Below are 21,000 nucleotides of genomic sequence, written 5' to 3' on the forward strand. Positions count from 1 at the left end.
CTAACTCATCCCGCCCCGCCTCCTTCCCGAGCACGCAGTGGCTGCTTCAATTCTCCTGCCTCCCAGGTGACAGCACGCTCAGGGAGGAGGCGGGGCAGGGGTGAGCTGCTTCACTTCTCCTGCCTCCCAGGCTTGCGGCGCCAATCAGCTTAGGTGCCTGGGAGGCAGGAGAAGCAAGCCTGGGAGGCAGGAGAAGTGAAGCAGCCACGGCGTGCTTGGGGTGGAAGCGGAGCAGGGGTGAGTTGGGCGCAGGTGCCTCAGGGTGGAGGGTGAGGGGTGGGAAGCTGCCACGGAGGTGAGGGGGAGCGCCTCAGGATGGAGGGAGGGAACTTCTGGGGGGGGGCCTCAGGACGGTGGCTCAGGGACGGGGGAGAGCACAACGTGGAAGTTTCACCTAGGGCGCGAAACATCCTTGCACTGGCCCTGTGTGTGGTTGACTAGTCAGTTCGTAACTCTGGTTTTCATAACTCTGAGGTTCTACTGTACTGCATCCCTCAGGCTTGTGGCAAGATGCTTATCTCATTGGTCAGTTTTGTCTTATTGTTACCTTTGTGCTCCCCCATCTGTTTGCTCTAGCTACCTGTTATCTTTCACCTTATATTTAGGCATTGATCCTGGAAACCCTAATGCATGTGCTCAGCTTTACCACCCTAAGTAGTCCATTTGAAATCAAGGGACTACTTGCAGATGCATACATGTTTGCAGAATCAAGGTCTTAGATGGGAACTCTTTGGGATGGGACTGTATCTTTGTTATTTGTTTATATAGTGCATAGCACAATGGGGTTGGGGTATCAAAGTGCTACCAAAATATAAACAAATAATGATAATGCCAAAATGGCCTTCAGCAGGTCAAAATTTGGAATAGAGCCATGCCAATATAAGGCTACACTGCCATGACCCCTAAAATAGATACCCCAAAGTTGTGTATAAATTTGAAGTATTGCCTGGATGCTGACTCCTGATTGGCCACTACAAAGCTCAAAATCTAGAGTCCTCAGATTTAAAGTAGAGAGTTGGTAGATCCAAATAAAAATTATATTGGTATAACTTCCTCTTTGCATATTCTTATTCTGGAAATAAGATGGCTTTTTTTGTTTAGCTTAAACAAAACAAACAGACATGTTATGAGTATCCACATGGAGAGTGTCAGAGGGCTAGCCGTGTTAGTCTGGATCTGTAAAAGCAGCAAAGAATCCTGTGGCACCTTATAGACTAACAGACGTTTTGGAGCATGAGCTTTCATGGATGAATACCCACTTCGTCAGACGCATGTAGTGGAAATTTCCAGGGGCAGGTATATATATGCTAGCAAGCAAGCTAGAGATAACAAGGTTAGTTCAATCAGGGAGGATGAGGCCCTGTTCTAGCATTTGAGGTGTGAAAACCAAGGGAGGAGAAACTGGTTTTGTAGTTGGCAAGCCACAGGTTTAAATTCAAATTATAGCTTATATAGATATTACTTGCTTATGTAGAGAAGCCCTAAATAGATGAGACAAGACTGCGAATAGGAGAAAGTGGCAGAAGCAGGAATTGAATTCAGATCTCTTGAGTACCAGTTAGTGCCTTTCCCGCACCACCATCTTTCCTGAAGGGGTTCTCTTTGTTTTATGGTGACAGGTTTCAGTGGTAGCCGTGTTAGTCTCCATCAGCAGAAAAAACAAGGAGTTCTTGTGGCACCTTAGATACTAACAAATTTATTTGGGCATAAGCTTTCGTGGGCTAGAACCCACTTCATCAGATGCATGATGAAGTGGGTTCTAGCCCATGAAACCTTATGCCCAAATAAATTTGTCTCTAAAGTGCCACAAGGACTCCTCATTTTCTTTGTTTTATGATCCTTGTAAGATATATTTGTGTTCCTAATTTTTGGGATATCTCAGTAGAGATACTTTCTACTATGATGCGTTCTCAAGTCTTTCCTGCTCTCATTGACATTAGCTGAAATGCCTAGCATGATAGAGCTGTGTGCGCAGACCTACACTGGGGCTTGAGTTGCTCTGAGCTGAGGTTCTGATGGGTGTGCAGCTCTGACTCCAATCTTACAAAGATTTAAACAGGTGAGCGGTCCCATGATGTGTAAAGTTATGATGTACAGATGGAACAAGTCTGTAGGATTGGGTCTTTGTGGAGCAAGGCTACGTCAGCCATCATAGCAAGTCACAAGGTCACGTCAGAAAAGTGATGACACTGGCACAACACAGTCATTGTGGGAAAGCGTTGCCCATTGGTGCTGAAGGGGTGGAGCTCCTGAGATGTTCCCCAGGCCCAGTTGTGGGTCTGGGCCATGTGTCGTTATAAACAGGCTGCTCCTGGAAACGCTGCAAGGGGGCACTACCAGCTGTAGTCACAGTCTGGTCCCTAGTCAGGGCACCGTGTCCGTGGGGCGTGGGGAGCTGGTCCTGCTTTGGGCCATGGGGCAGTGCCAGGCGTTCAGTGGACACCGACCCTGGCAGGCCCGCTTGCCTAGCACTGGCTTTTTCTGCCTGTGAGCGCCATGGCAGAGCCCTCTGGCCTCACCCCTTTCCCCACTCGCACTGCCGCACGCTGTTGCCCCCACTCCGCTCCGTGGGTGGCAATGGGGTTCCCTCAGAACGATCTGCAGGCCGGACCCGGACGCGTGGGGGAAAGGTTCTCAGCCGGACCCGGACTGCTTGCACTGCTTCCCCCTCTTCGAAGCCGCTCGTTCAGTGTCTCGCGCGGAGCGGGGCTTCCTTCCGGCCGCCATTTTAGTTGCTGTTCCTGGCCTCGCGGCGGTGCCGCCGCTGCTGCTGCCCGAGGAGCGGAGAGCGCGGAGCCGCCGTCCCCGTCCCAGCCCGAAGCTCCCCGCTGCCGCTGGCACGATGTCCAAGCGCCATCGCCTAGACCTGGGGGATGACTACACCTCCAGCAAGAAGCGCACCATGGCTGACGGGTGAGGGACGCCCGGGCCTGGCCGCGCGGCCTGCGGGCGGGGGCCGGTTACTCTCGCTCTCGGAGCGGCTCCCGCCTAGTTCGCTTTGTACCCTCGGCGCCAGTCTCGCTCCCGGCTGTCGTGGGTCTGGCCGGGGGGAGAGGATCGGCGGGGCTAGGACCCGCTTGGGCGCGGCACACAAGCTGCATGGCGAATCCCTGGGTCAGGCACGTCTCCTCGTCCCGTTTGGGGGGTGGGGCGGCCCAAGAGCCCGGTGATCCTCTGAGCCTAGAGAGGGCTCCGTCCATCCTCTCCAAGAGCCAGAAGCCCCGTGCGGGGCGCTGGGCGAGCTGGGTGGGAGCAGCAGGGAGTCGGCCCTTGCGCCTTTCCTTGCAGGAATCGCAAATCCTGGCCGGGGCGGGCTCCGATTTCCAGCAGAGGGGTTCGTGTATCCGTGTAAACGGTGCAAACGGTGACCTCATCCGTTCTCCCGTCACTCGGCTCCTCGGGTCACTCTGAGTTACCGCCGCAGCCCTTCATCTCTCGGTGAGATAGCCCCGTGAACCCTGGTCCCAGCGCAGCGCTGAGCGGGATCACTATTTCTAAACTCATGTCCTCAACACTCCGACATGGCCTAGGCTGATCATCTTTCCTCCGTAATTTAGAGTGATCTCGGCAACTTCTGTCTGCAGCTTTGCAAACTGCTGTTCACGAGTAACAGCTATGGTTAACGAAACTGAAGGTGGCAGGGGGGAGGGGTACGACAAAGATATTCTTTTGTTTGTGTTCTGTGCATCTTTCAGCATGTTGTGTCTAGTCAGTTTCACTGTTCCCCCTGTGTGGTGATCATTCTTCTTTGTGTGAGATTTTCCACAGGTGAACAGAAGAGGGAAAAGCATTGTCCCCCCCTCCCCCAAAGTAAAATCACACACACTGGAAGAGATGGTAGGAGATGCAGGAATGAATTTAATTACATATAATTTATTTTTGTTTTTAATTTAGACTGAAAATTGATGGGTGGAAGGATGTTAAACAACAAAAGTTTACAGTGGGTCCTTAAATTAGTTTACCTTTTGGTTGAAGCATTTGCCTTCTGAAATTTAAACTAGTATTCTGTAGATTTTTCTTGGTTGTGCGTGGACAACAGTAAAAGTTAAATGGAATAATTGAAAATGGTGGCGGACTAATAGGAATAGCCATACTGGATCAAATCACCGGTCCATCTAATCCAGTCTCTCCTCTGTGAAAGTGGTTAGTAATGGAAACTTCAGAGAAAGATGGAAGAAATGCCAAAGTAGACACTTACGGAATAGTTTTCCTTTTAGGGAGAATTTTGTCCTAATAAATGTCAGTTGGTAACTGTTATATGCCCTGAAGCATGAGGGCACATAGTCCTTATTTAGAAAAAAGTTATTACCTTATCTAATGCTGGTGTGGGTGATCTCATTCATAACAGTCTGATCTAAGTGGTAGGCTTATTTTTCAAACAAAAAGTGTGAAAAGTTTCTAATTGTCACGGGACCTCCTTCTGATTCCAGACTCTTCCTCCAATCAAATATCTATATTTTGCCAGGTGTAGTTTTCTTTTTTCCAAATTGAGAAAATGCATAAAAAAAATCAGTCTCTCTGTCTGTTTGTATAGGTTCTGATCTCACTACCAATAGAAACATGTTCAGTTTAGTATATGCAAATCTCATTAAACATGCTATTCTAGACAGATCATTAACTGTTTTTAAAAGTCCAAACTATTTCTGCAGCATTCCAATAGACTTCTCCCCCACAATTGAATACATTGCTGTAAAGCCTGAAAACAAATCTCTTTCCAGTTGTAACTAAGGATACTTTTCCTGGCTAGTGTGAGGGCATAAGAAGATATCAGTTTCAGCAAAATGTAAGCTTTCATTTAAAAATTAAGTTTTAAGCTCTTGCTGTATTTATTATTGGTGTTACATTAGTGCACAGGGGCTTCAGTCGCATCAGACCCTCATTGTGATGGTGTTGTTCAAACAGATAGCGTGAGACAGGTGCTGGTTCCCTGATGCATCATCTTACAGCTCATTGCAAGATTAGTGCGTGAATTAAGATAAAATGGAACAAATTTTTGAAACCAGAGGCACTGCAGAGGGAGAGTGAGGGTAACAGTGACACAAAATATTGTAGATTTTAGGTCTCTTTTAAAGATAGATAAACAACATATTAATAGTGTCAGTAATTCTTTCTGGTCACCTCTAGAGCCATACAATCAACTGAGGATCTAGATATGGTAAATTAGAGATCTTATGGGCCTTTTCTCACAAGAGCAAGGAGTATTGGCCTTTGCTCGGTTACTCAGCCACTTCTTAAAACAATCTTGGGCTTAGAATTTGTAAAATACAAAACTACTATGTGCTAACTTTAGCTGGTTGGAACTTCATTTTTATTTTGTTGGTAGAAGCTCCTGTGCCTATTCATTACTTTGTGTGTTAAAAGGAGGCATGGCCAGCAGCAGCCTAAGATACATATGAGATGCTGTGGGGGGAAGTAATTGGCATTGAGCTCTCTTCAGGAACTCTGCCTATTTTTATTTCCCTGAATAGTGTGAGGCAGCTTGGTGTCCAATAGGAAGAGTTTCTCTTGCCCCTCAAATGGAGAGGGAGACTAAGAAGAGTTCCTAAAGAGATCAGTTGGCCATTTATTTTTAGGTGAGATTATTAGGATTTTTGTTGTTGTTGTGCCATTTGAAGTTTGTGAATTGAAATTCAAAGGATATGAAGTTAAGGGAATCCTCAGCTTGCAGGCCAAAAGGTCACTGGTTATTCTTTGATTTTTACATATGTAAGTATAACAATTGTTTATCTGCAGTTGCTGTACTGTTTTGAGGCAGTTTGATTTGTATCAATAGCATACTAGAAATTCTGTAGAAAAAGTTGGGGTACTTGTACATTTTTAAAAAAGACACAGTTCCTATTTAAAATGTGTTAATTTTATAAATACCTTATTTACAGCTCTTATAACCAAATGGATAGGCTAAATTATCTCTCTTGCAGCAAGAGACAATGCTTTTACCTTGAGGTACTAAACTTCAGTTTGCTGGTAAATCTTTTCCTATACTACATCCAACTACCGTTGACTTGTTTCAAAAATATCCTCTGGTTTTAGGTGCTCAGCTTTACTTCCAAGGCTTAATTTTAGAAAGCATCGAACACCCACAACTTCAACGGAAACTAATTGAATCAGTGCTGTGTAACTTTGAGTGTGTGTCTACGCTACAGGACCTATGTCAGCATAGCTATGCCAGCATAGTCACCTAGTGTACATGCAGTGTATGCAGGCAGACAGAATTATCTTGCTGGCATAGTAACACCTCACCAAACAGATGTTAGCTAAACCAGCAGAAGCACTCTTTTGTTGGCATAGTTGCTTTAGACTGAGGGTTTTGTCGGCATAGCTATGTTGGCTCGGGGGTGTGATTTCCCTCTCCCCACTCCTAACCACCATAGCTGTGACAAGATAACCTTGTACTGTAGTCCAGGCCTGAAAACCAGACATTAGGTATTTAAAAAGATCAGCTCACAAAACTAGTGGTTGCTATTGAAAATAGCAGAGATTTTTAAAGGGAAGGGGTACATATGTGGAAAATCACTAAATTTCTTAACTTATGTTACAAATGCTCTCTTGGTAGTTCAGTATTATCTTTTTCAATAATCTTGCTTTTCCCAGTTTATTTTTATTCTCATCTTGGACAGTGGAAACATGCTTGGATCCCAGTCCTTCAGATACTATAATGCATGTTTAACTTTATTCACTGTGAGTAGTCCCATTGACTTCAGTGTGATGATTCTCAGTGCAGAGTTAAGCATGACCATACATTTCCCCCCCCTCCCCCCCAAGTTCGGGGCCTTTGTTTTACTTGTGTTTAGTTAGTTTCTCATCTATTTCAAAATTTGGGTGCCACTAGCACAATCCTGTAAAAGGTTTGGTTGCAAACATCCCAGGAAGTTTTTTAAAGGTATACTGTCAAATTAAATCCCACTTCCAGCTGAAAATTTTCACCTGTTACAGTAATCCTAAGTGGTGTTTGTCACTGAAAGATGATGAAAACTTTTCCAATTTTTTTTTGTTTGACAGATCTTTGTGGATAGTCAGTTTCTCTGTTTCCACTGTATAGTCCATTTCCCCGTTTGTTTGTGTGGGTTTCTCATGGGGTAATGAAGGGAGGAAAAAAAATTAGAAGGAAATTGGATTGTAAAATCACAAAAATTATCAGTGTGATTCAAGGCCAGGTGTAGTATATGAAACTACTTTTCATACATTCCTCCCCCTCCCCCCCCCCAGAAGGACTATATTTTAAATTGACCAAGTTTCTTCCACAAAAAACTGTTTCTGGTGAATTGGGTAGGGGAATTAGGAGAAACATTTTTATTGGTCTATGGTCCTTGTTCTTGTGAAATCTAAATCTGAGGCCAAATTAAATTTGATACCCACTTGAAGGCGACTTGTAAAACTAAAAGGCACATTGTGTTTACTCCATATATTTGATCTGAATATTCCCTCCAGCCTGATTGAGATTAAATTAAGAGAGAACTGCCAGTTAAAATTAAAGGGAATTTATCATACAGTTTAGGCTCCAAATTTGATATGCCATAGTGCATTTTGTACCCCAGTTTCTCTGCCTTTAAAAAACAAATGCTTTTACCCTGGTTTCTCTACCATTATTACTAGGAAGCTTAATTATGTCTGTTTATAAAGTTTGTTGTGTCTGTGTGTCTAGGTGTATGTATCTGTATGTGTGTATTATCTCCAGCACTCATGAACAGTAAGTGTTTTCGTAATTTTTGCATAACTAATATGGCATATGCATCAGACATGAAATTCGGTCTTTGTAATGCCACAAGCAAGTAAACAGTGATATTTTTCCTTCTCTGCAGTACACTTAAGTGAAGCTGCTCGCAAAACTGTTGAAAATATTTATTGTGCATTCAGTTTGTATGAGCTGCGTAATGTATGTCACAGTGAAACATTAGTTTAATACTTTCTTTGATTCTTTTGTTTTAGATTAGCTCCTATTTCTTACCTTTAAAACTACTCAGTGTAAGAAAAATGAAGAGTTTAGGTTCTTTTCATCTAGTTTTCTTGACACTTCCTGCATTCATAGGAGATATTCTGTCTTTAAGTATTTACTTCAACATTCTGTATTTTTGCTGTGTTCTGGAAATCCTTTTAGGAAGGATCGAGATCGTGACCGGGATCGTGAAGATCGTTCTAAAGACCGTGACAGAGATCGTGACAGAGAGAGAGATCGTGACAGAGAGAGAGAGAAGGAAAAAGATTTCCGACCTTCATCTAATTCTATGCTTCTTGTTGGTGGTGGATTACCACCTTTAAAACCAGCAATACTTCCACAGGGTATTAATCCATTCACAAACCTACCACATACGCCTCGATACTATGAAATCCTAAAGAAACGGCTTCAGCTCCCTGTCTGGGAGTATAAGGAAAGGTTTACAGATATCCTGATTAGGAACCAGTCTTTTGTGCTGGTTGGAGAGACCGGGTCTGGTAAAACAACACAGGTGAGTTCTTATTCACTTGATGCTTCCTGCTTAAAGTTTAAGATTTTGTTACAGGATGGAGTGTTTATATCCTTTTTTCTTTTTTTGGATTTCTATGATAAATTGTTTAGTATTGTGTTAATTTTATTTCATTGTCTTAGTGACACATCACAAGTCTTACCCCCTTGAGCAATACTTTAATGAACTTTTCAGTTGCTTAATGCCTAAAACATTGATCTCTATTTTACACATTATAATTTTAAGATGCTAGTCTAGCTAATGGGTGAAAACTAAAGGAAAAGTATTTCTGAAAATGTGTGTACTCCTGTTTTTATGGCACTGAGTGATCTTGAGTTGATTTGAATCAGAAAATTGACATACAAAAATCTGATGTCTCAATAGTACTTGAATATCCCGTTGTACGCTAAAAGATACATTTAACATCAATGCTTATGAAGGAGAGAAATTCACACTTTAATGATCGTGAAACAGTGCTACAGAGATTAGGTGATTTACCCATGTCTTCACAGCTAGTCTGTGTTAGGGCCAGAATTAGAACTCATTTCCTGACTGCTGTCACTGGGCTATGCTCATCAAAGAAACTGAAGCTCAGATGTTCCATACTCAGGTCCAAAGAGAAGGACATTATATATTTTCTCTTTAACTAGTGGTGGTACTTGTTGTTATACCACTTCTGTAGGTTGCTGACTCCTTCAGAGGACAGTGGGATGCCCTTCTGTATTCTAGGTGGAAATCTCCCTGGGTTAGATTTGTATTGAATACATAGCTTTCTAAAGCTACTGGTGCATTGAACAATGTGGTATAAGTCTGGAAAATGAGGAGGACATAGGTACAAGATGCCCCTCTCATTGCAGGTTTCTGGAACCAATTGTTTGTCAGTGGAAGAAGGCATGGTAACATACCTCAGTGGTATTACGTAATTATTATTATTTTAAGTACTTCAGCTGAAGTCAGCACTTTGTGCAATAGGTTGTCTAAGACAACTCTGAATATACAAATCCTTTGGAAAAGAGACGTGTTCTCAAAGTCCATTAAAGAAATCAGTCACTTGAATATATAAAAGTCCATCATGGATACTAACTGCAGCCTCTGAAAATTCATCTGCAGTGGTATAAGGTGGCTTGTATCCTTCATATGAATGGCTTAAACCTCCAGTATTCTTGGTAACAAAGTAGGTCACGTGGGGTAAAATTTTCAGAACTGACTGAGGGACTTAATAGCTTAAGTCTTAGGCCATGTCTCAACTAAAAACTTTGGTCAACACAAGTTAAATTGGTATAAAGCTGCCACGGGTAGTATATTGCTTGTGCATGTGCATGCTTGTCTTCTTGCATCGGTGCTGTGTGTAGTCACCAGAAGTGCTTACGGAGATGGACAGTGCAGAGCACTATAGGTAGGTATCCCACTATGCAACCAGTCACTCTCCAGCGTAAGTTTTGACAATGCATAGTGGGGCGGAAATTAGACACACAGGCATGAATGGATGCAAGGGGCCAACTTCCAGCGTGAAATTGTTTCCACCCCATAATGTTGTATGTATCCCATAATATTTGTGCCTTTTTAAAAAATCCCATGAACCTGCTCGGCCATCCTTGCTCTCTGCCATCTGGAAGCATGGAGCTTGTACAGCTCTGCTCTGTTGTCATAAGCATTGCGAACACAGAACAGATAATCTTCCGATATTTGCTGGGCCACAGAAGAACTGAATCAACAGGGAACGTGATGATTTCTTGGAGGACAGATTGGTTTTGTACATAGCAAGAACCAATTCAAGGTTGGCAGTGGTGTTCGCAGAGCAGCTGCAGATGGTGTGCTTCTTCTGGGCTCGAGAAATGAACACTGACTTATGGGATTACATGGTAATGCAGGTTTGGGATGATGCACATCCAAAAGTTTTACAACCACTGCTCAAGACCAAATTCCTGGATACATGTGCTGAGCTCACCCTAGGCTTGCAGTGCCAGGACAACAAAGTGAGAGCTGCACTGACAGTGGATAAGAGAGTGACAGTTGCACTGTGGAAACTTGCAGCGCTGAGTCATTATTGGTCAGTGGGAAATCATTTTGGAGTTGGAAAATCCACTGCAGGGGTTGTCATGCAAGCATGTGCGGCTGTTAGTTGTCTCCTGCTATGCTGGACTGTGTGCACGACACAGTGGATGGATTTGCAGCAGTGGGGTTCCTGAACTGCAGTGGAGTAACAGACAGCACGCACATCTCTATTTTGATACCAGACCACCTTGCCACAGAGTACACCGTTAGAAAGGGCTATGGTTATGCAAGCATAGATGGATCGCTGGGGCCATTTCACCGACATCAGCGTTGGCTGGTCAGGCAAGGTGCAGCATGATGCTCGCATCTTTAAAAACAGAGGACTGTTCAGAAAGCTACAGGCAGGGACTTTCTTTCCTGGCTAGCAGATTATGACTGGAAATGTTGAAATCCCAGTAGTGATCCTGGGGGACCTAGCCTACCCCTTGCTCCCCGGCTCATGAAGCTAGATACCAGCCATTGCAACTGCATCAAGGAAAGATTCAGCTACCAGCTCAGCAAGTACAGAATTACAGTTGAATGTGCTTTTGGTAGATTGAGGGGATGGTGGCGTTGTTTACTCACAAGATTGTATCTCAGTGAAACATCATCTCAATGCTTATAGCTGCCTGCTCTTCCCTGGATAGTATCTGTGAAACAAAGGGGGAAAAGTTGCTGCCATGGTGGAGGTGGAGTGCCTGTCTGCTGAATTTGAACAGCCAGACACAAGGATTATTAGAAGAGCTTAATGTCGAGCTATGCAGCTCAAAGGCTTTGAAAAGAGCACTTTAACAGTGAGCCACAGTAATGCATTGTGGTGAACTATGCTTTACCTCTTCCTGCTGTTTTGGTGCTTGGTGTACACCTATGAATACAACACTGTCTGTGCACATATTAATTTTACAGTGCTTGGTGTACATTTGATTGTTGTTTTTCACTGATCCTATGAGTTGTGGGTCACTGTATGTACAATAACAAGTGGGTACTTTCAGAACTGCTAGGACTGCAGCATATGTTATGAACTAATAAAGGTTAATTCTTTTCCAAACAGAATTTTATTCATAACAAAACTAGTGCGAAGAAAAATCTGTGCAATTTAAAAGCAAATACATTTAATTTAATGGAACAGAACTTAACAAAGGGAAAGAACATGTATGTCCATTTTACCTGCACAAACAGCAACTATGGCATTCAGAGGTGTATCTGAAGCATGATTGTCCTTAATGTCCCTGAGAGAAGAGTGGTAGGGCTAGGGATGTGGCTCTTGACACCATGTGGTACATTGAGGGGGAGATGTAGAGAGGCGCTGTAATGGAGTTCTCCATGGACTGCAGTGAGAGGCGAGCCCAGGATCTTTGAACCTGTAGATCCACAAGAGTCTGCGGCATCTGTGTTTGCTGCCGGAGAAGCCTCATTGTGTGCTGGAACTCCTTTTCCTGCTGGGATTCGTGGATTGTTCACCTCTCCACTCTCTCCTTCTCCAATCTGTCTGCAATATTCACCTTCCAGGCCGTTTGCTCGCGGTCTTGGTACATCACTAGCTTGCAGGATCTCATTGAAAATGTCATGTCAAGTTCTCTTCTTTCTCCTCCTTATCTGGCTCAGGCATTCCATGGGTTTGGGGAGAGAACTCCCTTAAGGGTGCACTGGCAGCAGCTACGATTAAAGCACACAGAAGTACTGTTGTCGATATAGTCACAATAGAAGGGTGCACGTTAAGACTGAGAACTCTCTTCCTTGCTCTGTTAAAGTTTATTAAACAAGTTATGCTTATTGACACCTCTGTCGATAAGTGATTAAATCTTTGCTGAAAGTGTAAAACTCAAGTGCACCTTAACCGTGGAACTGTAATTGGCACTTCCATAATGCTCTTAAATTTTCCTAGTGTAGACTGAACCATAGAGATAGTAGCTGCTCCAATTAGGAGCAGTGCTCAATATAAATCCAGTGATGCCACCACCCTGCGCATGGTTTGAGAACTGAGGCCTAATGCATGGGGTTTCTGAGCGCCTGTGTCAACAATCCACAAGAAAAGAATTACAGGTGAAAACCTGGTTCCGTTGACATCAATTGTAGTTTTACCACTGACTTCCATGAGGCCAGGATTTCACCCTGTAAAGTTTTAAGCAGTGAAAGATTCTTTAACTACTAAAAAACCAATTTAAATCCTTTAAACAGTACCAGTGTTCTTTTCCCTACCCTGTGCCAAAAAAACTAACAACAACAACAAAAAGGAACTCTTGGCTTGATTACATTATTCATTTGACTTAATCTGTTTAAGAACTCTACTGAATGTTCATGTGGTTTTTCTTTTGGCCTGTCACGAATATATCCAACATAGACTATTATCTCAGCAGCCTCTTGTTACCAGGTTCATGTGGTGGTTTTTGTGTTTGAAAATCTCTGCCCTCCATTAGAAAGCCTCTCTGTGTCAAGGGACTCACAAAGCTAATGAAAGCTCTTCCTGATCCATTTGATATCTGTGAAATAGCTTTCTCACAAGGAAAGTCCATTTTCCTGGTGGCAGTAATTTTGGCTCCTGTAGTGACTTCAGATTCTTACCGATCCACATGATGCTAAGTTTTATAAGGACCGTCTGATGCTATAGATTTATTCTAAATTCCTACCAGGGATGATGACTGAATTCCACTTTATTGTAGAAGAGTCATCATTCTTTGTGCTTGTGTGCTGGTGAGGTCTTTCTTTGTAAACTTGATGTAAAGAGATCTTTTGGTTTTTATGTGAATCAGATTAAAGCCCTTGAAGTCCACCCAACTTTTTTAATTTAACACCATTATAGTAGATTCTTTTACCAGGAAAACCATTTCTAAATGGCTGTCTAATTATATTTCTCACTGTTGTAGTCTGGCAAGCCTGCTGTTTTAAGGTCATATCGAGACTTATTTTGTTTGTAGGGGTGATGCTTCAGCAACTAGCCTCAGACTTGCATTTTTTACTGGTGTCTTGTAAAGTGGCCTCATGTCTCCTCTTCACATGTGTGAAACACTTGTGTGCATGTTTCTACTCAGATAATCTGCACTTGGATTCCTATGTTACAGAACCTATTCTTTTGCCTGTCTTGTCCAAGCTTTTCTGCTCCTTAGGGTTCTTGTCTGTTCAGATGTCTGTTATCCCTCTTTTGGCAATTTTTAGTAGGTACACTAGACCTCTTGTATTTTTAATATTTGTAAGAAGGGTACCTTAATCCTAAAAACATGTTGCTTTTTCAGTATGTCTTTGTGTTTGCCTCTTGTTGCAGTTCGTGGATTTTTCTATTGCATTTGGGATCTCGGCCCTTTTCAGTTTCTTCCACTAGCAATCTGTAGAATAACATTTTCGAAGAAAAAATACTTTCTTCTATTAAGAGAAACTTACATGGATTTAATCATTCATCCCCTCTGTGTTTAGTGGGATTCTGTAGTTTTGTTTGTATCTTTCTCTTTTTGCACTTTGTTTTAGCTCTTAATCTAGGAGTATTCTGAAAGGAAATTACTAGGGGCCTGGTTACATGGACATTAATGTTATGGGAGTTCTGCTTGACCTCTGGACCCATGACTGGTTATCCCTGGAGATGTCTTCAGAGAATGATTTACTGAACCTCTCATCAAATTAAGAGTGTAATCCAAGTATATTTCATTCACTATCTTCTGCATGCCAGATTGCCAGAGGTGCAGATTTTTCTTTCTGTATTAAGAATTAAGTTTAATACAGACTGTAAATGGGGGGGGCTAAATCTCCTGTCATTGGATCAGTAAATTACTTATTAGGCAAACAAAATAAACACATTCTGGTTTCATTGGTAGTACCAGAAATTCATATCTGTTTTTTAAAAGTTAGATTCTCTTCCTGTTTCTTTAGGAACGCTAACCAGATGGAGATTCCAGACTTTTTTTTTTTTTTTTTTTACTTCTCACTATGATATTTTAAGGTATTTTCTGGTTCAGCCAAATTTTTAATGCTTGGGTTGTTTTTTTTTCTTCAGGGAACTGCATCGGTAATAAATAATTGTAAAGTGTGCTTTATAACATATTGAAACAATTTTATAGTAATTTTCAAGGGAATGTCTACCATGTGGCCTCAGCCCATGCTTCTCTACATGTGTTTGCCCAAACCACCCCATTCACATACACAGCACTCAAGCAGGTGCTTATCTGTATTTTGAATCCATACTTGCTTGCAGGCTGGGGGTTTGTTTTAAGGCCTGAGCTGTGCTTTATCTCTTGCTGAACCCACTCTCTTCTCAGTGAGGGCATAGGCAAGACTCAGTCCTCCAGTCCTTTTGTAAAGTTACCCCACAAGGTCTGACAAGTTTTCTCATAATTGACTGAAGAAGAATCTTAGTATTTCAGCACACAGAATCATGGGATATGGCCCCAGAGACATCTGAGTGAGTTTGGGCAGAAATAGCAAGGACACAGTAACACAGGTAGAGCTTTACTCTTGGAGCTGTAATTCTCTGGCCAAGGTAGACTAACCCGAATGCTCATACCCAGCTAACTGCAGTATAGACACACCCTAAAATGTATATATTAAGGCTTCATGAAACTTCATATGAGTTTACTTTTCTTAGATGCCAGTGGAGCGTCAACACTTCTACTAAACTGAGGTCATCTGACAGTTGCTTAAATGTACTGCCAACCAATACATTTTCTCACAAATTTGAAAAATGGCAGGTTTTGTGAAAACTATTACTACTTAATTGTGAAATAATTCATCATTTTGAATTAAGTGTACTTCTCATTCGACAGCCTCACATCTATTTTTGTTCCAAGTTATTGGTAAATTGATTCAGGAAATATAAATTCCACTTATTCTTCTCATAATTTGCTTTTTTTAAAAAAATAGCGATAAGCCAGCTGACTCCTTGCCTTCTCCAAAAGCAAAAAAAAAAATTCTTGCCGTCAGTTTTTAATTGAAGTTATAAGCTGTAAAACTGGACTTTGATCTTTGGATATCACCTGCTGCAACAACTACAGAATAAATTGTGTTGTATCTGACTGAGCATTTACAGTGTAATTAATTGCAAATTTGTTCTTGACAGATCCCTCAGTGGTGTGTTGACTACATGCGGTCTTTACCTGGACCTAAGAGAGGTGTAGCTTGTACCCAGCCTAGGAGAGTAGCTGCAATGAGTGTGGCACAACGAGTTGCTGATGAAATGGATGTGATGTTGGGCCAGGAAGTAGGTTACTCTATTCGATTTGAAGACTGCAGTAGCGCAAAAACAATTCTGAAGTAAGTATTGTAACAGTCAGCAAAAAGTGGACAATTGCCTATTTTGGGTAGCAGGGCCAAAAGTTTTGTTTGGGAGTCCAGAGATAGCACAGTTGAGAATGGGGAAAATCTGTGGGGACAGAGGGCTGTGCCCACAAGGAGTAGTGGAAAAGTGGGGTTTAAGCTCTGTGGGACCTACAGATCTGGTGGAGGAGAAGTGAAATGTGGAAGTAATTTGTCTTTCAAAAATCCTATTGTATCCTAGAGATTAATTGTATACAAATGAATTGTGTGAGGTTGGTTAGAACAGATGCTGTCTGGAGGTACTCTCCCAGTCCAGGCCCTCCCAGTACAAACTCTGGGTTGTTCTCCTACTGTGGGTCACAGGAAGAGTCCCAGTCTCTGCTTAGTTTTTCAGCCAAGACATAATGCCCATAAAACCATCTTCTACATGCCCACTGACTCCTCTCTCCTCTTCTCTCCTTGGTTTCTGTATGCACATCTTGTAGAGCTGCAACTTCGGAGTTAAGGGGAATGAGCGATCATATAAAGGGGAGCAAGGTGATAAAGTGAGATGCCTGTACTGAGACATTGGTGTATTGAGGGCTCCTTCTACACTGCTACCTGGCCTCGGTGGTGCACTGAGGTTGCAGTAGTGGAGCCCCAAAAGTGCTGGTGTACTTAAACAGGCACACACTGGGTTTTCCCTCACCTAGTCCTCCTGTTCAGATTTGGAGTCCCTCCCCCTGGGCTCATGGATATGCTTGCTAACCTCCCATCTCCTACAAGTCCCTCATCAGTTATGCTCCCTGGCTCACCATAGGCATGTGCAGTGATCAGTTGGTCAGTCAAGGAAGTAGATTGGTGTCATAAGGAAATAAAAGCTGACCATCTGAGCAGTTCTGTCCATTAATTACGGTAAGATTCAGCTTACTTGAATAATGAGAAACCAATCTATATATTTCAAAATGCACTTGTGACTATGACACCTTGAGAAAATATATGGAATCCAGAATTGTTAGCTTGAGCAGGTGTGTAAAGCACTGGATGAGGCCCACTTATTATCTTTGTGTGAGTTACATGGCACATTCAGGTAGTTCATTACCAAAACAACCCAGAGTATTTCCAGATATGAACAGTATGATTCCAACGTGTATCAAAGCAAATGTCAAAAATTTTCACAAAAGAGACCTTCCCACCAAAGAATAGCCAATAGCCCACGTAGAATGTGGAAAACCAGGCAGAGGGGGACTTGAACCCAGGTCTTCCATGTTCCAGGGGTATGCCTTAATCATGAGGCTATAGACCCAGCCTTTTTCTCTCTTTCTCCGGTTGGGGCTGTTCCATTTTGTCTAAAAATTCATTGAGCCAGATAGAGAGATGATAGCATGGTGGTTAGTGTCCTCATTTATGATGTGGGATATGCAGGTTTAAGTCATTGTTACAAACTTCATTAAAAGCTGTAGTGTGGAAAGGGCCTAAAGATGATTTCTTTGTTGAGTTGGAAGAAAAAAATCTTTTTTTTTAATCTAAATATGTTAAAGTCTAAATATATGCCTATGCTAAAACCTGTGATGGCAGAATGAATCATAAATTTGTTTTTAGACTCTGGTCGTTATGTTGTTAACATTCAAATTGGGTTTCAGAGGGGTAGCCGTGTTAGTCTGTATCAGCAAAAAAAAAACAACAAAAAAAAAACGAGGAGTCTTTGTGGCACCTTAGAGACTAACAAATTTATATGGGCATAAGCTTTCGTGGGCTACAGCCCACTTCATCAGATGCATGGTGTGAAAAATACAGTAGACAGGTATATATATTACAGCATATGAAAAGATAGGAGTTGCCTTACCAAGTGGGGGGTCAGTGCTAACCAGGCCAGTTCAAACAGGGTGGAAGTAGCCTATTCTTGACAAGAAGGGGAGAATATCAGAGGGAAAATTACTTTTTGTAGTGACCCAGCCACTCCGTCTTTATTCAGGCCTAATTTGATTGTGTCAAGTTTGCAAATTAATTCCAGTTCTGCAGTTTCTCATTGAAGTCTGTTTTTGAAGTTTTTTTTGTTGAAGAATGGACAAAAAAGGGATAGGTAAGATAGAAACTGTGAGTGAGTGGGAAGGAATTATGGAAGTTTCTACACAGATGATACTTCAATATTAATTTGGAAAATTGAAAATATTGTTTTTCAGGTATATGACTGATGGTATGTTACTTCGTGAAGCTATGAATGACCCTTTGCTGGAGCGCTATGGTGTTATAATTCTTGACGAGGCCCATGAAAGAACATTGGCTACTGATATTTTGATGGGAGTTCTGAAAGAGGTTGTAAGGCAAAGATCTGACTTGAAGGTTAGTAGCAATTATGCTTTGTAGAAGCCAGTACATACTCAGGAAGCACAGAAGTATTAAAAAATTCTGAGTGTGGATTTCACTATGCTTACTAATAGATTTGCTAATAAGGGTCATATTTACCTTCTGATACATATATGGCTTCTATTCTCTTTAGTGGAAGCCATGTAAATATAAAAGCAATTTGTTATAAAACTGTTTTCCTAACGTTTCTTTCAACATATTAAACAAAAGAGAACTTTTCAAACAAATGTTTGAGTTGAGCAGACCACTAAAGCAAGGAAATTTTGAATGAAATCTTAAATTTGATCCTTAAATTATACATTTTAAGTTTAGTTTCTCACTGTCTATGTATTAAGTATAACATTTTGTAGGTTCTTGATGTTAACTTTGGAGTAATTCTGTTTTCCCTCTAATTTACAGGTTATAGTTATGAGTGCTACTCTAGATGCTGGCAAGTTCCAGATTTATTTTGATAATTGTCCTCTTCTAACTATCCCTGGTCGTACCCATCCTGTGGAGATTTTCTATACTCCAGAGCCAGAGAGGGATTACCTTGAGGCGGCCATTCGAACAGTAATACAGATTCACATGTGTGAAGAAGAGGAAGGAGATCTTCTGCTCTTTCTTACTGGACAAGAGGTATCTTTTGTATTCATCATTGTAGGGCAAGATTCAGATGCTTATACATGTGAAGGGTTTTAGTTCTGCATTCATGTTTTATTCCCTGACTTTCAACTGTGGAATTGATTAATTAAGGAAACTGATTTTGGGGAGTGAGACAGGAGACAAATGTTGGGCTGACTCTATATGATATGAAAGATTTTTGTTAAAAGAAAATTGCTAAGATTATTTCAGGGCCAAGCTTTTCTACATAGAAACCTAAAATTAGGTTCCTAGGCTCATATTTATGACCTAAGTAATTTGAAATTGAAAGGTGCTAAGCACCCAGTAGCTCTCATTAACTTGAATGGGAGCCTCTGGGTATTCTGCACTTTTGAAAATCAGATTGACTATGTTTCTAAATCCATTTTTTTTGGAACTTAAATTTTATATTTTTATGTTAAAAAAAACAAACAAAAAAAGGTTCTTATAGTTACAGAAATGTGTATGTATTTATGTGTGATACTTAATTTTGAAGTAGCTTTGAGAAATAGGTGGGGATATCTTTATAAGTAACCAGAGTGGTATTTCTGAGGAGATTGTCACTCTACTGATACTTTGGAACATAAGCTTTCAGACAGAGTAGGACTGAAAATACCGAAAATATTTCAGTATATATGAAGTGAGGATTTAGGGTTTTTCAAACTCTTAACATTTCATCTTCTCTTGTTTAAACTTAAGTGTTTTTCCAACATCCTTTTGTGCCAGCCAGGATGGTGGGTGTAAGTGTCCCTCCTTGTAACTAAGAAACGGAGGGTGGGGAGAGGAGATGAAAGCTGTGTTCTGAAAGTGGCTGGCCGGCTGAATGTACTCAAAATCTTGTGATCTGCAGGGGGTGAGATAGTGTTCTTGCTGGTTGAACTGGATTTTTTGGTATCGTGACATTATGTAGGGTACAGTCTCCACTGCTTAACATCTGTGTCCCCTCAATTCTCCAACCTGGGATGCCGTTTACACTGCCTTGCTGTGAGAGCAATCACTTCTGGTCTGCTGTCGCATAGTCCCCACCATGTAAATTACTCCCAGATATACAGTATGAGTGCTGTGGCCAGACACTCCTGAATTACACTGCAGAGCAACACCTGAAAATTCCCAGCCTCAGACATTCCCCCAGAAGTGTGCATCTTGTGCTGCCCAGCACCCTCCTGGACAATACAAGCTTATATAAAGTCTATCATTTCTTTAGTAGAAAACAATATAATCAAATTGTTATCACAAATGAAGCTTCCTCAACACTTCAATCTAAATGCACACTGGTTTAGATAAAACAGTTTTTTAACTACAGAAAGATAGACTTTTTTTTTAAGTGATTACGAGTGGATGGGCATAAAAGTCAGAATTGGTTACAAAGAAATAAAAGATAAAACACAGCTAATATCTAATTTAACAAGCTAAATAAATTCAAAGGGTTTCTCACCACCTTCCAGCAGTCTTATGAGTTGAATTCCTTATGAGTAGGACTCTTCCCCCAGTTCACTGTTACTTTCCTTGTCCTTCAGGTGGTAGTGATGCTGTGGGCAGAAAGAGTGGGGACAAGTATTTTTGGGGTGTCTGTTCTCCTTTCCTGTCATCTCCAGCTGAGGTTCAAGAGGCAGTCTGTGGAGATGGGTACCACCAGCAGTTTCTTGGCCAAGATGTAAATTTCTCGCTCACACCTTGTCCTGCTAAAGAATGACCACTTGACCAAGTGATAGTCCATTTTATCTTGTCGACTCCTGACTGACGTCTGGCTTTTTGTTTCTGAGGGAGTGGGGTGTGGCTATTTTTGCAGACTTGGAATATGTCTCAGTCATATCCTACAGTAGAATTTTATAATTTTACATTCAATGTTGCCACTCAGGTTTTACCAGGACAAAACTCAGCAAATTATGAGTTTTCAGATGATACCTCACAAAGCATACATTGTGCTAAATTTACCATAGTCTTGTAGAAGGGGTAAACATAAAGATACAGACATTTGCAGAAGCTTCTCCAAAAAGATGATCTCCAAACGTTTTTGTTTTTTTCATTAGCAATTTGCATTATGACTGATCGGGAAGACTAGTGGAAATCTAGTGAAATGGTGACATGAAGAGAGTGAAGCCGATTGAGAGGGAATGGAATTCTTATATTAACACTTTTAACATCGTTAACTTAATTGATTCAGTATCTTTGGTAAAGGAAGCCTTTATTACAGGTTCAGTACATTTGCCCAATTAATGTGTTAAAGCTCACAAAAAATATCCTGGAAACCTCCGATAGTCCTTCGGCAATATCAGGGGAAGAGTAAACTTGACATTCCTGATCTGAGGTAAAACCAAGC

At 41.6% G+C, this 21,000-nt stretch overlaps 1 protein-coding gene across 1 annotated transcript in view; it reads left to right on the forward strand.

Moving 5' to 3' along the window:
* Positions 1 to 2,697: 2,697 nt before the first annotated feature.
* The window catches only part of DHX15 (DEAH-box helicase 15), a 60,520-nt gene continuing 42,217 nt past the window's right edge, over positions 2,698 to 21,000 (forward strand). Inside the window, exons 1-5 of the mRNA XM_032795539.2 lie at positions 2,698 to 2,913; positions 8,096 to 8,444; positions 15,517 to 15,710; positions 17,876 to 18,035; positions 18,459 to 18,677. Coding sequence (XP_032651430.1) covers positions 2,843 to 2,913; positions 8,096 to 8,444; positions 15,517 to 15,710; positions 17,876 to 18,035; positions 18,459 to 18,677 — 993 coding nt within the window. The 5' untranslated portion in view covers positions 2,698 to 2,842. The remainder of the gene's footprint in view (positions 2,914 to 8,095; positions 8,445 to 15,516; positions 15,711 to 17,875; positions 18,036 to 18,458; positions 18,678 to 21,000) is intronic.

The sequence above is a fragment of the Chelonoidis abingdonii genome, chromosome 5, assembly GCF_003597395.2.
Source record: "Chelonoidis abingdonii isolate Lonesome George chromosome 5, CheloAbing_2.0, whole genome shotgun sequence".
In the NCBI taxonomy this organism is placed as follows: domain Eukaryota; kingdom Metazoa; phylum Chordata; order Testudines; family Testudinidae; genus Chelonoidis; species Chelonoidis abingdonii.